This window comes from Stereum hirsutum (assembly GCF_000264905.1).
Source record: "Stereum hirsutum FP-91666 SS1 unplaced genomic scaffold STEHIscaffold_2, whole genome shotgun sequence".
NCBI classification, from domain to species: Eukaryota; Fungi; Basidiomycota; class Agaricomycetes; order Russulales; family Stereaceae; genus Stereum; species Stereum hirsutum.
This window is the reverse complement of record NW_006763132.1, coordinates 2,876,509-2,892,676: the sequence shown is the minus strand read 5'-3', so window position 1 is coordinate 2,892,676 and position 16,168 is coordinate 2,876,509. Positions and strand designations below refer to the sequence as shown.

The following is a 16,168-nucleotide window of genomic DNA, read 5'->3' as shown; positions in this document are numbered from 1 at the left end:
CCTCCATCCAACCAACCGCGCAGAAAAGAATCGTCAAGACAGAATATACATTCGTACTTTCGCGTTCGCCAGTTGCCAATCGGCTGAGTTACGAGTTACGAGTTACGATTTGTTATGTAGATGAGTGGAAGGTAAAAGGAGGTCATAGAGATATTGTACGTATTGTATCGAGTATGTATGTATGAGAGTAAGTATGGAGGGTTGGTTGTATGTATGGAGGGTTGGTTGTATGGAGGGTTGTATGGAGGGCTGTATGGAGGGTTGTATGCGATTCGTTGGGTTCGGATTCGACAAAGACGAGGAAGAAAAACAAAAGAAAAAAAGAGTCAACGTCGTTTGGTTAGGCGTCGTATGCTTGGACGTCGATGGCTATGTGAATGGTTCAGGATGTGATTCGTCACGACGACGGTGACGGTACATATGACGAACAGACTAATCACTCGCGTTGACAGAACTTGAAATAGATAGAACGGTGAACGATAAAGAAAAGTGGAAAAACAAAACTAGGAAGCCATAAAAGACCAAAGACTACATCTCGGCAAAGCCTAAAACGATTCGACGATGACGGCGTCTTGGCCAGAAACAAAAGTCCATCACAAAGTCAAAAACGCCTCCCGTCCAAGCGTGCTCTATATCAAACAAACCAACAACCGTCAGCATCTACACCAAAATCTGGGCAGATCCGGAAGAATAAAACACACCTTAACCTGCTCAAAATTCGCCAACGCCTTATCCAATTCCCATCCATTCCCCGCCAAACACTCCACCGCGAACTGGACCGTCAAGCCCGTCCGCTGACACACCTGCAGCACCAGGGAACGTTGTGGCTCGGGCTTCATTTCACAATCACAAACACAATCACAAACACAATCACAACGCACACCGTCAGTCGTCTGTGCCACACAAAGAAAGGAGAAAGAAAGGAAGGAGGAGAAAGAGACGCACGATAGGATTCAACGCCTCCTGCACCACCGGCGGAATCTGCAACACCGAAAGCGGCGCCGCCGTCCCCGCCGCGCTCGTTGTAGGCACCGAAGACGAAGACGTGGAAGACGAAGAAGGATCCGGCGCCTGAACGAGTAAAGGACCGGGTTTCCACGCTTCGTGGCTCGAGTAGTTCCGCACGACGAGTTGGTCGGAAAGGATCTCGACGTCCCAGCCTGCGAGTTTCGCTCTTGAGCCTGCGGGAGCTAGTGCTAGGATGAACGATCGGTCGAAGGAGCGGACACCTTCGGTCGGCACTACACCACACATCCACACCCACCGTTAAGTATCCAATATGCTAACGCGTGAAAGTGAAGAGAAGAGAAACTCACATTCCACAAACTGCCCATGTATCGACAAAAACAAACACGCCATCTCCCCCTGCTGCACCGGCCACCCATCCACACAAAACCTCTCCCCGGCACCCTCTCCCTCCATCTCATGCCTCGTCCTCGGCAACGCCTCCAACGCGCCAATCACCGCCTCTCTTCCCACATGCATGCTCTTCACCATCTTCTCCACCGCGTTCGCGATCCGACTCAGATTGCGCGAGCCGCCGTGGCCCGCGCCGAGCCAGGTGGACCACTCGAGGTTGCGCTGGTGTGGCATTTCCTTCGAGTATTGGAAGCCTTGAATGCGCGCGCGGGCGGGGATGGAGGTGTTGGCTTGGAAGGAGAAGGTTGCGGAGTCGGAGTAGGCGTCGAGGAGTGCTGAACGCTGCGTGTCGAAGAGGGGAAAAAACCTGGAGAAGAAGGAGCTGACGAGGGCGCCGTCGACGCCGACTACGAAGGCGGGCATCATTTGGGACGGGAAGGTGGTGGCTATAGGCCGAGGACCGGTGTGTGGTGCTTTCGATGTGCTGGGCCCGTCGAACGCGATCTTCGTTACCGGTTCTTTGTCCAGCATCTCTAGCGTGGGGAACCGTCGAAGCATGTTGCTGAGCGTGAGAAGGTGAGCCACCGCTGGGTGAGAGTCAGACAAAAAAGTGATTTTGTGGCTTACTTCTTGTATGTGTCCATTCGCCCGTGCGATTCGTCGTTCGTTCGGAGGGGGTTTCCGAGCAGGATGAATTCGCGTAGGCACTTGAACTTATCCGTCTTGTCGGTATTCATGTTGATATGGTCGAGGTCGGTGAAGCGCTTGATATTATTGTTCTCTAGCGATAGATTGGCGAGGTCGGGGAGGTAGTGAGGAAGAGTCGAGAGCGCATGGCAGGTGTGCAAGTTGTTGTTCGCTAGAGACACCGTCTTGACCTACGCAGAGATTGAGCAATGACTTCATGCAAAACAAGCGCCCGACATACCGGTGGCTTCAATGAAGCGGCAAGCTTGAAGATGACGGCGGCTTCTCTCCCGTTCGCCCCGGGCACGCCAGGTGGCAGGACCCGAGCTTTTCCGAGTTCTTCGTCCTCAGACATTCGCTGCGGTGTGAGATGAGCGTCGATATTCAGAGACGAAAGGAAAGATGTATGAATGGACGGACCTCGAGGTTCAGAAACCTGGACTCTGGGTTGTATCTCCTGTTAACAAACTCTCTCCAAACCTCCAGTGGCCGCACGGCCGTCATCGGCCGTCCCTTTGGCTCGACCCGTGTACCATTGAGGGAGATGGCGTTCCTGCGAACACGACCTGCCGGGGTGGGACGTGCGGCGCCTCGGATGCTGAGGGGATCAGCCGAGGAACCCAGCCTTTGTGCAAGCTGGTGAAGCAAAGACCAACGGACGGACGGACGTGCAGTAAGAGGACAGTCGAGAGAGAGGGGTGGGTTGGGTGGAGGGAAGGGGGAAGAGAGGGGAAGGACGGGAAGATGAACATTGTAAGCTCTACGTGTTACATACAAGAGAATAGACGATGCCGACTGTCGAGTACAAGAGAGCGGTGAGAGAAGGAAAATAGCGACGGTGTATTTACCGTTGAGGAACGACTGGGACCGGGTCCGGGTCCGTGCGAGTCGCCTTTGATAGAGTCGATCAGACGTGGTTTGTGAGAGCGAATCTTGGAGGTCGTCTTTCGGGCAGCATGATGCTTGTCGGTGGCGTCGCGCATGCGCTCGTCTCTGTCGATGAGGCCTGCGCTGCGGAGGGCGTTGGAGGCGACGACGCGGCTGCCTGAGGGCGCCGCGATGGCGTCTGAGTACATTGTCTGTAGGGCGATCTGGAGACTGGGGCGTGCAGGCGGTCGAGGATGGTCGTGGTTGCTGTTCAAGCCAAAAGACGGAGCCGGGCCAGCACTTCACAGCCCGGAGCACGAGTCACACGGTGACGCCCGACGGTCACGGCATCTGCTGACTCAGCCGTGTCACTGTCCACCCACCCCGTTCAAAGCGAGATTTACCGACCATCAGGCAAAGCTCGCAGGTGTTTCTCGAATGCAGGGGCTGCGATGAATTCCTGTCTGAATGTATGTAGCATTTGCCGCTGCGATGCCGAAGAGCGGAGTGCGAATTGGGCGCGAAAAGCAGGATTGTTGATGGGTGCGATTTGTTCCCACGGACGGCTGAGAGGGTTGTTTTGGTCCTCGAAAGAGTACATTGACTATATTTTATCAGCTCCGATCCCCAAACGCGTTGGCATGGATAGCTCTCAGCACTATCAACCTCTTTCCCATGCACTCCATCCCCCGCAGTACTCGTCCTACACCCCGCCCGCCCTCGAATACCCCTCCAACGCCGGCACCGGCGACCAGCACCGCGAGGAAGAGGAGGAGGAGGAGGAGGACGTCGTCGAGGAGGAGCTCGACGGCCACAATCAGCAGCCGAGCCCGACCAACGGGCAGGGCTCTGCCCCAGCGTATGTCATCTATCTCCCGTCACGCACGCCTTTTGTCTTTTCCTTCGTCTAACATCCCCCTTTTGGCCCGAAGCCCGGCCGCGACCTCGACGGACGGTGCTGGCCAGCAGCAGCCCGAGCAGTCCCAAGCCACACTCGATGCGGAGAACAAACGCCGGCCGGGACGACCCAAGGGCTCGAGGAACAGGAAACCACGGGACAGCGTGAGCGTGTCGGCGAAGGCGCACCAGAGCACGTTCCACAGCAGCTATCCCGCCCCGACGACGGCGCCGCCCCCCGTTCCCGGCCTCACGCCCCAGAACCAGCAGTACTACGAGTTCCAGTGGCGCGTGCTCAACCTCTGCTCCGAGTTCTATGGCGCGGCCGAAGAGCTCGTCAAGGCGACGTCCCCCGTCGTCATCCATCAGTCGTACCAGATGGGTCCATCACACAAAGTCGACCCGCTTGCCATGCTCGGTGATGCAAAGCGGATCTGTGATTCACTCGTGAGTTCTTTCTATGTTCGATACAATGTCCCTCGGAAACACCTTCACGGGCCACACCGTTTGGCCACCCTCATCTCACTCCTCCGACCCCCTCTCCACAGTTCCAAAACCCCAGCCAACTAGTCGGCCAACCCCCTCCCGCCGCGACCTACCCTCTCCCCTACGCCCCACCGCCCCCCCTCGCCTCCACCTCCGCCTCCCCCACCGGCCTCCCCCCCTCGCAACAGCCCCCTCCCACCGTCATCAACAACCCCCAATCCTTCATCATGCCCCTCGGCTATCCGCCCGCCGTCTACACACCACCACGAGCCGGCTATCCCACCGCGCCTTATTATCAGTATACGCCCGCTGCGGGGTATTACTCGCAATCTCCGGCCCCTGTCCCTGCCCCGGCACCACCTGCTCAGCCCTCTGGATCCGCACCACCAGCGCCATCGAACGCGCAGACGTTCGCGAGCCCGCATCCCCACCCCCATACGGGCGGCGTGCAGTCGACCCTAAACATGAATCCGGTGAATGTGGGGGGCGCATCGGGGACGTGGTCAGCGGAGGAATCGGATAAGTTGAGGAGGTTGGCGGAGATGGGGAAGACGAGTGGGGCGACGAAGGATGGGGAGGTGGATTGGGATTGGGTGGTGGGACAGTGGGGGAGTACGAGGTCTAGGTGAGTTTTCGTTCTCGTTCTCCTTTGTTTCATTTCATTCCGCTTCGATTTCGGTTTGGGTTGAGCCCGAGGGGGTTGTGGTGTGGGACTTTGGATGAGGATGGCGAGACTGACGCGTGTTATGTGTCATGAAGGCATCAGATATTGCTACGAGCGACAACTATCGGGCTCAAAGAAAGTACGACCCGGGGAACCAAACGACGTCGCGGGAACACGGAAGGACCTTCCAACTCCAACTCCAACTCCAACTCCAACTCGAACAATTCGAACACGAACCATACCACGTCTGCGAACGCGTCGCCTGTACAGAACCATAGCACGCCGGGCTCGTCTTCCACGCAACCACAACCACCACAAACACAGGGACAAACGCAAACGCAGATACATCAGTCGCCCTCAACCCAAAACACACATCCACGCCCCCCTTCCTCTCAAGCCGCACATTCGACAACGCCTCTCATGACGCCGCTCATGCCTCCCACCACTTCCACCACTTCCACCTCCACCGCATCCACCAACAACCCCATCACCAACACTTCTACACCGCACACACCTCATACACCCCACATCTCGCACGCCAGCACAAACACGAACACGAACACGAACGCCACACAAGCACCGGCACCGGCCGTCTCGAGACCGAACCTCCCCTGGCCGATGCCGACTGTAGCGGCGCCCGATGGGCTTGGGGCTGTCTTGGGTGGTGGGGGTGCGACGGCGGGTGGTGTGGGTTTGAGTGGGGGGCAGCAGAGGGGTAATTATTATAGGCCGGGGGCGGGTGGGACGGCGGGTGGGAAGGCGGCGGGGACGTATATGTATGCGAATGGGGGGAGGGGGTGAGGTGGTATGAAGATGAAAGAGGAGAGAGGGAAGGCGAAGGTGGACTTTTCCTTTGACTGATTATTCATTTTTGATTTCGATTTCGATTTTGATTGAATTCTTCGTTTGGTTGGTTGATCTGTTTGAAGTGTCGATGTCTGTTAGTTCGATTTCTGGCCAATTCCTACTGATCATGATCATGAACATCGCTAGTCAGGTTTTGTCGTCGGGGGATGGGGCCCTGGGGTACTGCTCTTTGCTCGTTTTTTTTCTTCTCCTTTACTCCTTCACGAAAAGCGGCGAACGGTACAGTTACGGTCGCGGTTACAATAATGTTGCGAGCCTTTCCCTCTGTCAGTGCTCTTGGTTTGTCTTTGGATGAACACTTTTCTCGCTTCTCGCTTCTGCTTTTCTTTCCTTTCTCAGCCCGCTTTTCAATTCTTTCCTTCTCACTTCTCAGATTCTCCACGAATTCGTAGCTTACCCTTTATGTTATGTTATGTACTACGTTATCGATATCCCTCTCGTATCCGTGTTTGCATCTGCACTTACACTGGTCAGTTGCTGGTCCTTGTGGTGCTGGTACTGCTGTTGGTGGTGCTGTTGGTGGTGCTGGTTAAATTACTACGCGGTACACAATGACAATTGTTCAGTGCAAGTGCAAGTGGCCAAAATGCAGCAGTACGAGCACAGCGCCGGATCCTATATAGGCCTGTTTTCTGCACCGTCACGGACAGAAATGAATGAAAACAATTTCGTTCTGCACGATCCAAACTCGCCCGAACAAAGAACAAAGGTACTTAATCACCTTGCTTGCAAGGTCTCTGGACACCCACAAATCGTGGGAAGAACAACGCAGCATCAACCGGCGTTCCCCGGTACTCCCGGCGTATGCCATCCACTGAGAATAAACCAATCCCGTCGTGCACCGTTGGGCGTTCTCGCTTCGAACCTCAACGACGTTGGTATTCCGGTACTTACTGCTATTGCAATGTCGCCAAACTCCAGCTAGACCTGGGCAACGCACTTCCACAATTTCTGGGCAATACAACGTGCCCAGCCTGCCATCCTCCGCCATCTACTCTGCGCAGTGTCCCTTCAACAAGAGTTTGTTTTCGAAAGCCCGAAGCAGTCGAATAGTCGATCTCCCTGAACTTCGCGACAATATCACATTAAGATCGAACAGGTTCAACTCTCTTCTCGGAGGCGAGGCAATGTCACTCAGTGCAGCCGGGAGTCCTTGTGCCCGGAAATCTGTGAAGCCGTACGCAGCTGTCATGGAGGATTGATGTTGCTTGACGGTGCAATCTACTGTGGCCTCTCGCTGTGTTTGGACTCTCATCTTCGGTCTTTGCTTCTATGACATTGCGTGACAAACCTTCTAGCTGTGTGGCGTGTGTGCGGTCTAGTTCGACAAGGATGCATGCTGGCATGTAATGAAGCACGACCGTTGACTCGTCTCCATCATGATATTGTTGTTTGCCCTCATCCAGAATAATGCTGGAGGTCGTGCCTCGAGCCCCACTCGTGATATCAATGTCTATCTCCACATTTGTTGTCACCGTAACTCTCATATCCATAGCGAACTCGGCAACGACTTGAAGACCTGTGCGTTTGAGTCGTCTCTGGCGCGGGGTGCTGTCCTGATGCACGGCCAGAGTGTATATCTTGCGTGGAGTGACCCATTTGACTGTTTGGTACTTTCCCAAATACATACTGACAATGGATTTCGTCTGGTTCAATCCGTGTTCAACATAGTACTACCTTATAGCTTAGCTTTTCATTTCCCGAACGTCAATTGCATCCAATACACCGCTTCACTCTTCTGATAAGAGGTTGTATATATTACGAAATTTTTATCTCAAGCAAGGTGTCCGGCGACGAAGTCGACACTTCCCCCAGTATGTATGTGTTCTGTGTCGGCAGAGTTCAATATTAATGGTAAGTATCCATTTCTGCGCTGGCAGAAATTTAAAAGAGAATCCTGTGCTGTGGAGTATGTAGCGGCCAAGGGGGGCTGACAAAAATAATTCTACACCGGGACTCGATTTTTGTCTTAACGGCCATCCGAGTCGGAGTTGAACTAACTAACTACGTAATCAGGCACATACCCATCTATGAAATACACGTGTCGGGCTTGCGTGTCTTCAACCGCCACAAGATCTCTCGGTCGCCCAAGTAGCGGCCGTGCGAACGGTTTCGTCAGCTCCGAGTCGTTCAGAATCAGGGCAGCAGCTCTCTTGCCAACGTTCAACGTTCGACGTCTACGGTGAACTTTCATGTTGAATTTTCAGTTTGCAAGCGTCTTTCACCATACTGTACTTTTCCGACCTACTGTTCGATTTCAAATTCCCGGAGTTTGCCGGCCTGGCGCCACACATCTGTCCCCCTGTTCGTCGAGCCCGGGGGACAGGGGACACTGTTCAATGTCTTAACCACAAAAATATTACTACAGGGCACTGGATGAAGATTTTTCACTCATATATGAGTGCTCAGGGATTTTAGTAAGCCAGAGCATACAATCATCAACAAATTTCGGCCAAAACAGTGCAAAAACATCAATCGGAATATGTTCGTTGATTTTCATTATAATTATGAATTTTGCTGAATTACGAGCATGTCCCCCCTAGCTGTTCGTTGGGGCGGTGAGAGGGGGGGACAGTCCCCCTAAAAGTGTTCGGTTCGGTGGGGTGGGGGGACAGGGGACGAACAGTAGGTCGGAAAAGTACAGTACATTGACATTATCTGCACTATTGACTTGCACATCTGCACATCTGCGCATTATCTTGCGTACTACGTACCGCGCTACCTCGGAGTCCCTGACTAGACTCCGAGTCGCCATCTTGTCCGAGTCGAACGTCACGGTGCAGAACAGTAGTAACTCGATCGCCCCATTCTGACTGAGGACTGAGAATGGACGAGTTTCTAAACCAGTACACCAGGTGAGCTTCAGGCAAGGTTTAGTGCCCCGAAGATCCACCAGTAGTAGATGGGTACCGAGCGCGACTATAGTACTAGTACTTGTGTAGCCAGCTCACGGGGCTAGCGCTGATCGTTCCATCCACAGTTTTCCTGGTCCCGACGAAGCGTCGAACAGTCTCGCTATCAGAGATATTCTGGACGCACGCATAGAAAAACTTCAACAGGCCATCCAGAAACTTCGGGATCATCGCCAATCAATGTCTTCCCTCCTCCGTCTTCCAACCGAAATCCTAGCCAAGATCATGCTCGACTACCAAGCTCTCTTCCCACCCGTTTCCCCTGGGCCCAGTTTTCATCTTGCAGCTGGGCAGAGGACCGTCGCTTCATGCAGGTGGATCGTCATCACGTTTGTTTGCCGACGTCTGCGCCAGGTCGCGCTGGATGATTGTCCCTATCTGTGGACAGACATCCTCATGGAACCTCGATGGGTACCCAAATTTCTAGCACGATCGAAGACACTCCCCATACGCCTTCGAGTGCATGATATGACTCACCTGGACGATTATGGAAGGGAGCTGATGTTCTATGGGTCGATTCTGGACGACCAGTCTTATCGCACGAAAGAGCTCATCATAAAGACTAACTCCCGAAAGTTCCTCACAATGCTACTAGCAAGGCTTCCAGCCTCTGCACCTTCTCTGCGATATCTTTCAATTGAGTGTACAGAGACGAACTATTCTGGACCCGCCCCGATCAGCTTTTTGAGCATCTCAGTCCCCGGCCTTCGTCGTCTCGAGCTGAACGGCTACTTTCTCCCATGGTCCGCATCCGTTTTCCACGCCGGCCTTACTTCCCTCAAGATTCACGACAGTCGTTCCGACCCCTCTTCACGTATACCTTCGCTGGTATCGTTACTCGACGCACTCTCGGGCATGAGCAGCCTTCGATCGCTCATCCTCGACAACTTACCCCCTTCGCCTGAATCTCCTAGCGAGAGTCACCGTGACGCTGTCGCAACCGCAACCGTCCAATTGCCCGCACTCAGGTCTATCCAGCTCGAAGGCCCTGCGAACGATTGCGCACGTCTACTGCGCCATTTGACGTTCAGCTCGGAGCTGAAGTCGTTCAAAGCGACCTGTGGGTATGGAGCTGCCTACAAGCCGCTTTTCGAGTGGATAGCGCACTCGTTTCCGGGAGGAAGGCATCAGGCATACGGATATGATTCAGAGGGTGATGTGAGGTCTGGGAACGGCCAAATGCGCCGTTTGAGAGTCCAGCGATCTTTGGAGAGTCAGGAGCTTGTACATATGTTGCATGTCTTTGAGGGCTGGACGGTAGCATCGCCGATGCGAAAGTCGTCGTCTCCGGTTTTCGACCACGACAACTACTGCGACAACGACAGCGTTGATAACGACCCTGATGATCCCCAGCTGGCGATCTCGTTCATCAAGCGTCGAGGCGACGACAACGATGCGCTCAGTCCCATCTCGGGATTCATGCAGTCCCTACGCCTCGGGGATGTCGTATCGCTGGATATAGCTGGAAACGCAAACAGAGCAGACGAGTGCTTGACACGATACCTCCCAGAGATGACACGACTGGAGCATGTCCGTATTGCGAATGCCGACCGGGCGCTCGCGACCTTCCTCACCATCTGGATCACCGAACGGCATATCACGCCAGATGTGCGATATCACGATACGTTCCACCAGATGAAGAGCCTTACGATCGCGAATGTACATTGGGGCTTTACATTCAGGGATGAGAGCAGAGGGGATGAGTCAGAGGGTAGAGGGTTACGCAGTTTGTTCTTGAACGCCCTTGTGCAGCGGAAGAGGATCCATGACAGAAAATTGGGGGAGCTGCGGGTTGAGAGGGGGGATGTGGGGCTGATGCTGGAGACAATTGAGCGCTTTGTTGAGACTGTTGTGGAGGAAGAAAGGAACTAATAGGCTCGAGGTTGGACGGTGCTCAAATGTTAGTTCTCGGTCAGGTATGGCTGTTTTGCTTGTATTGCATCGTAAAGGGTCCGAGAGAGTCAGAGGGAAGATTGGCACCAGGCGACACCATTTTCACTTTTCCGTACAAATCCAGCGACCTGCGGATGTTCATTAGCTGGACATCCAAGTACTGTAGAATAAAAGGAACAGTATTACTCCATTGGCGGCGAGATCGGAATATTAACGCGGTCATTGATAACCGCTTTCAACCAACAGGTAGTACCTGATCGCAAGCATGTCTCCAGTAGCTTTTGATAGCAATCAGAGGAGAAACCCAGAAAGGGGCCACGGTGAAGAGGTGAGAAATAGCCAGGATTAAGATGATTTGTCGGTGTCAGTGCGGACTTGATCTGCACAGAATCGAAGATACTTACACCAGCAACAGTCTATAGTGAAGAAGAACAATTGTCTTCCTCGATCTTTGAGTCTGGATTTCGAGACTACAGCAACAGTACCATTGCAGTGAGCAGGTGAAATGCTTTGAGGATTCTAGACGGTGCCAGATCATGTTCAGTAGATAGCCTCCAGGAAGGAAGCTTGATTTGACAGCAACGTGACGGGAGAGATAAAGCACAATACAAGCCCGTTGTTTGAGTATCTCCGGGGCGATTGAGCGATTACAGGGATTGTACATACAACAAACGACAATGAAGAAAACTTCGAGTGCCCTGAGGTACTACCTAGGTATACAAAGTCAGAGTCGCAACCCGGACATCCCATGTCTCACTCCGCGAAAAGCTTCTTCAAATACTCCCCGGCCGCGCTCCTCACACTCCCCTCCACCGCTCCATTACTCAGAATCTCCGTCGCAATTTCGCTCTTCTGCCTAACCCTCTCGCCCCTCATCTTCGCCTCATGCTCTCTCTCCTCTCTCTCCTCTCTCCGCCTCTCCATCTCCATCCTAATCCTACTCTCAGTCTCCTCCCTCTCCTCCCTTCTCCTCAAATACTCGAGCCGGACCTTCGAGTCCTCTTGCTGCGCCTGCAAGAGCCGCATACACGTCGTAAGCAGCGTTTGAGCAACGGAAGTAAAAGCAGCTATAGGCTGCTGCTGATTCTGCGGCTGCGAAGTCTGTCCCGTGTTCAAATGTGACGCCTGCTGCATCGACGCCGACGACTGCTGAAACTGCGCCTGCTGAAGCTGTCCCTGCCCCTGTCCCACCCCCGGCTGTGACTGCTGCTGCTGTTGCTGCTGCTGCAACTCGTTCTGCTGAGCCTGGAGCGCCGCAGGCCGCAAGGGAAACATCGCCGGCTCGAACCCCATTCCGATCCCAGTAGTTCCTCCCATCCCACCAGCACCCACGCCCCCATTCCCATTCGTCACTACCGGCGATCTACTCCCATTCACACCCTGAGGTTGGCTTTGGGGCGCCGGGACTCCCTGTACCGATATGGCTGATAGTCGATACGGATTATGAGGTGGTTGAACCGTCGCGGTCATACCTCCCGAACTCGCCGTGGATCCGGAGCTCGTCTCATACATCTGACCGGAATTAAGCGGCGCCATTCCGCTCGGCGTTGTTGGCGGTGAGGGGATAGAGTCGCCTGCGTCGAAGGGAGGTAAGTGATCTTGTAGGGTGCCGTAGTCGCGGTCGCGAGGGAGGGACTGATGGTGAGCGTGGTTTTGTGGATGATGTGGGTGGTGATGAGAGGGACCGGAGAGGGGGTCTACTGATTCTTCGGAAGTGGGTGTAAGGGAGTGCATGGGTGGCGCTGGGGGTCCCATGGTTCGACGATTTCCGCCGCTGCCTTGGGCTGGACGGTGGATGTTGGGGTCGCCATGGAATCTGAAGATTGCAGAAGACATGATTAGCGTGAAGGTGGAGAGAGAGAGAAAGAGAATAAGTGAAGAGGATATCACGACGGGGCTTAACGAGGATCCTCTAGAGTTGAATTGAACAAAGGACCCTTTCGCCACCGCTAAGCCTCGATTGCACAGACCTCAGGCTGGATAGCCCGATTACGGGTTTTTACCCATAGAAATGTGTGAACAGTTCAACTTACCTGTGATAGAAAAGTGCATACCAACCCATCCTATGCCAATGATCCAATATTCTCGAGCTCAAATTCCCCACATGAAAACCCGCCTTCCTCGCCGCATAAATTTTCCTCTCATACTCCCTCAGTCTCTCCGTCTCATTCTCAGATCTCAATCGCTGGTTGCTCGCTTCCTGATCTACCGAGGTACCGCCTTCGCTTTGGGTGGGATTTTGGTGGTGCATGTTAGCGGTGAAGGTCTCGAAGGCGTAGATCTGCTTGAAGACGACGAAGTTGCGTTCGTAGCAGCCTTTGACGGCGAGGAAAGTTTTGCGGCCACCGAAGGCATCCATTGCGCACTGTTGTGGAAGTGTGCCACATAAGTATTTGATGAGAATATGAATAAAATCGGGTCTGGGTAGCGAAGATGTGGCCCGCTGGTGTCATCCATAAGGATGGAGTGCAAACGGTCATTCAAAAACAACTCCCAATTGTGCATTATATAAACAGGCACTTCAAGCTCCCTCAGGAGTGCGGTTAAGGTTATTTCTGCATATCTGCAAACTCACTGTCCCCCCGAGCCGTTTTATCCCTAGCCAAAGCACACACCAAGAACAAAAGCAACAGTGACCGAATGAACTCACCTCCCTAAAACACGTATTCTTCTTCGTCTTCAACGCGTCGAAATGCTCGTCCATTTCCTGGCCCAACAACCACACAAACAACTTTGTCTTTTCGTCATCTGACCAATGCCGCGCAGCCGTATTCCCACCTCCTTCACCCTCAACACCATCCACTTCGTCGTCGTCGTCTCCTCCATCTGCTCCAGCATCGCCAGACCCCAGTGCATGTCTTCGTTTCTTGCTTCCACCTACGCCACTCGATTGGCCATACGTGGCGTCGGTATATTTCCGCTTCGGAGGAGCGACGTGGACAGGTTCTTGTTGACGTTCAAGCGGCGGCGTAGGCTGGAGGTCTTGCTGTGACTGCTGTTGCTGAGGTTGTGGCGGAGGTGGCTGATGTGGCGAATAAAACGCCAAGTGATCTGTCGGGTGTGTAGAGTTCGTTTGCGTGATAATATGGGCCGGTGGCGGATAATGGTAATGTTGTTGCGATAAATGTGGATCGAGCGCTTGGTTGAGTGACTGTGTGAGAGAGACAAGGTGCTAAGTTTTGAGGCCCAGACCAAATCCATGGGGGTTGGGTTCCCCCGACGAGAGCACTGCGGTAAGGACTGACCTGAGCTGTGGGATCGACGTGAGCCGTGTGGTCGACATTGACCCCGTTTGGATCCTGAAGAGGATTATGGCTGATCATATCGAGAGAGCAACATGGTCGCCAATCAGGTTCGGTTTATGTTAGACCATGAATAAAAGGAACCATTGACAAGTAAAAGGACCATGAGCAGGCACAAGAATCAAGGTGAGCTGGTGAGCATAGTCGATGACAATGACGGCGACAACAACGTCGACGCCGGGAATGCAATGGGCAACGACGGCGATGGTGGTGGCGAAGAGGAAGGATGAGACGGCTTACCTCGCCATCTGGCAACGGACTGCTTGACTGAACTGGGTTGGCGGTCGAGCGTCGCGGTTCGTCTCAAGCCCGATCTTTCCCAACAGACCCGTTCGCAGAAATCAGTTCCTCTTTCCTTTTTGGGGACGCAGACTGGCTCGCGGCGTATCGCAAGCGACGTAAAGCATTGCGGTTTCTTCTTACCACAACGCCGTCGCATCTCAGCCATCCCTTGCAATGTCTATACTTTGTCTTCCGACCGAGCTCTTGCAAAGTATAGTAGTGCATATTCCCTCGTCTCTGTCGTTCTCGCCACTCATCGCCGACACGCCAAAAGCACCTTGTGGTCCCCTTGTTGAGCTTGAACCCACCCTCCGAAGTCTTTGCGTAACGAATCGCGTTTTAAGAGCGATTTTTCTGCCATATCTCTATGACACCATTGGGATTAATATCTGTCACCCCGACGTGAACACAAAATGTGCACGTGCTGAAGCATTCTTCCTCCATACACACATGGATATCCTGCGGTTGATTCGGTTGGTCGTTCAGCGTTCCTGGGGCATACCAGTGTCTCTTTTGCATAGCTGACGCGCTGGAAATCTTCAGACATGTCTTTCTTTCTTGTCGTCAGCATTATCAGCAATCGCGAAGGTCCACAAAACCTACTGCAGCGCACTATTCTCGCACACAAAACATCCACAATCTTACCATCCCTCCTCTCCCTGCATCTCAAATTCGACGATCTCTTAGTCGGCGAGGACTTCATCAAGACTATCAACTCACATCCCTCCCTCCAACGGGTCCATATCCGTAGCATCTCTCCATTGACGACACATTCCATCGCCATCGCGAACATCAAGTACCCCTTATCCGTGTCTTTATCTCGGATTCATTGTACAGACGCACGTCTGGACGGGATGCGACGTGCCTACAAGAAGTTTCGAAACATGTACGATCGGGGACCAGAGAGCGTTCGCGTGAAGCGCTTGACCGTGTACGCCAAATCAGTGCCAGTATTCCCTGGAGACTGGACCCAGATAACGTTCAATGGGCTTCGGGCATTAGTGCTCAAGGCAGGCAGCCTGGACTTCTCCACAGAGTGTAGCGAGTTCATTGCTCGGCATGAGCTTCTCACGTATATCATTCTACGGGATGCAGATCATCCGAGAGAACTTGCTGGGTTCCCACGCATGTCGTCTTTTCACAACGCAGTCGTAGCACAAGATTTGGGCGAATATTTTCGTGTCGACTGCGTATGGTTGGTCCGAGGAGAAGACGCTCTCCAGATTGGTGATGGTGCGAATGAAGAACTGCGCGTGAAGAAGGTGAAGGTGTGCATTACGACTGCGTCCACTGCCAGGATAGAGGACGTCATCTCTTGCGTTTTGGGAAACCTGCCCCCTTGCGCTGAGTTGTCTCTGATGTGGGCTAGTGACTATGATGCGGAACGGATCATTGTGGTGCGTAATATCTCCTGACTTCCTCTACTTCGCATGCTCTACCCACTATCATGGTAGCCACATCAGTCCTCCGAATCACGCAATGCTTGATCAATAATTGCTAACGTTACTCTGACATGGAATATTACAGACGCATCTCTGGGACATCATTCTAGACAACACGCCGAACCTACAATCCCTCGTCACTCTACAATTGGTGTCCTTCTTCGACGATGGAGAGGATGGTGATGTTCTTCTGTCGCGCGATATGGTTGCTGTAACCGCGCTCGGAGAACGACTTAAACCTACCGTCCGCGAGCTCGTCAAACGATGTCCTCGTCTATCGACTGTTATCGTCTCTCAGATGGCTGGATTTAGGTTTATGAGGTTCGTCGTCCCGGACAGAATTCATTCTGAAACAGAGCGGAGGACGAGGACTGGGGCCGCAGAAGGGAAAGGGACGGAGTCTGTGGACAGAGGAGAGGTAGTAGGTAAAGAGGATGAAGATAACGTAGTTATTGAATGGGAGTGTCATAAGTCGAGTCAATGGTGGGATCTACGTATATAGGCCAAGAT

General features: G+C 53.4%; 6 protein-coding genes across 6 annotated transcripts; 3 read left to right on the top strand and 3 right to left on the bottom strand.

The window, feature by feature from the left end:
• Positions 1 to 124: 124 nt before the first annotated feature.
• STEHIDRAFT_118506 (NTF2-like protein) lies at positions 125 to 3,171 on the bottom strand. The gene is made up of 8 exons (XM_007300106.1): positions 2,895 to 3,171; positions 2,467 to 2,682; positions 2,288 to 2,404; positions 1,987 to 2,237; positions 1,317 to 1,921; positions 946 to 1,241; positions 702 to 833; positions 125 to 629 (listed from the first exon to the last, which is right to left on the bottom strand). Exons 1-8 carry the CDS (start codon positions 3,120 to 3,122, stop codon positions 594 to 596), a joined length of 1,881 nt encoding a protein of 626 aa, XP_007300168.1. The 5' UTR covers positions 3,123 to 3,171; the 3' UTR covers positions 125 to 593.
• A 314-nt stretch (positions 3,172 to 3,485) lies between these two features.
• Positions 3,486 to 6,370, top strand: STEHIDRAFT_165757 (uncharacterized protein). The gene is made up of 4 exons (XM_007300105.1): positions 3,486 to 3,772; positions 3,846 to 4,257; positions 4,359 to 4,921; positions 5,056 to 6,370. The coding sequence occupies exons 1-4, from the start codon at positions 3,555 to 3,557 to the stop codon at positions 5,759 to 5,761; spliced, it is 1,899 nt and encodes a 632-aa protein (XP_007300167.1). The 5' UTR covers positions 3,486 to 3,554; the 3' UTR covers positions 5,762 to 6,370.
• Positions 6,371 to 6,957: 587 nt separating this feature from the next.
• Positions 6,958 to 7,455, bottom strand: STEHIDRAFT_107997 (uncharacterized protein; the record flags this gene model as incomplete). Its single annotated transcript, XM_007300104.1, has 1 exon — positions 6,958 to 7,455. The coding sequence occupies one exon, from the start codon at positions 7,453 to 7,455 to the stop codon at positions 6,958 to 6,960; it is 498 nt and encodes a 165-aa protein (XP_007300166.1).
• Positions 7,456 to 8,919: 1,464 nt separating this feature from the next.
• On the top strand, positions 8,920 to 10,611 carry STEHIDRAFT_153087 (uncharacterized protein; the record flags this gene model as incomplete). The annotated part of the gene is made up of 1 exon (XM_007300103.1): positions 8,920 to 10,611. One exon carries the CDS (start codon positions 8,920 to 8,922, stop codon positions 10,609 to 10,611), a length of 1,692 nt encoding a protein of 563 aa, XP_007300165.1.
• A 722-nt stretch (positions 10,612 to 11,333) lies between these two features.
• Positions 11,334 to 14,124, bottom strand: STEHIDRAFT_137143 (uncharacterized protein). The gene is made up of 4 exons (XM_007300102.1): positions 13,878 to 14,124; positions 13,283 to 13,783; positions 12,666 to 12,997; positions 11,334 to 12,448 (listed from the first exon to the last, which is right to left on the bottom strand). Exons 1-4 carry the CDS (start codon positions 13,953 to 13,955, stop codon positions 11,386 to 11,388), a joined length of 1,974 nt encoding a protein of 657 aa, XP_007300164.1. The 5' UTR covers positions 13,956 to 14,124; the 3' UTR covers positions 11,334 to 11,385.
• A 637-nt stretch (positions 14,125 to 14,761) lies between these two features.
• Positions 14,762 to 16,160, top strand: STEHIDRAFT_137142 (uncharacterized protein; the record flags this gene model as incomplete). Its single annotated transcript, XM_007300101.1, has 2 exons — positions 14,762 to 15,613; positions 15,744 to 16,160. 2 exons carry the CDS (start codon positions 14,762 to 14,764, stop codon positions 16,158 to 16,160), a joined length of 1,269 nt encoding a protein of 422 aa, XP_007300163.1.
• Positions 16,161 to 16,168: the final 8 nt, after the last annotated feature.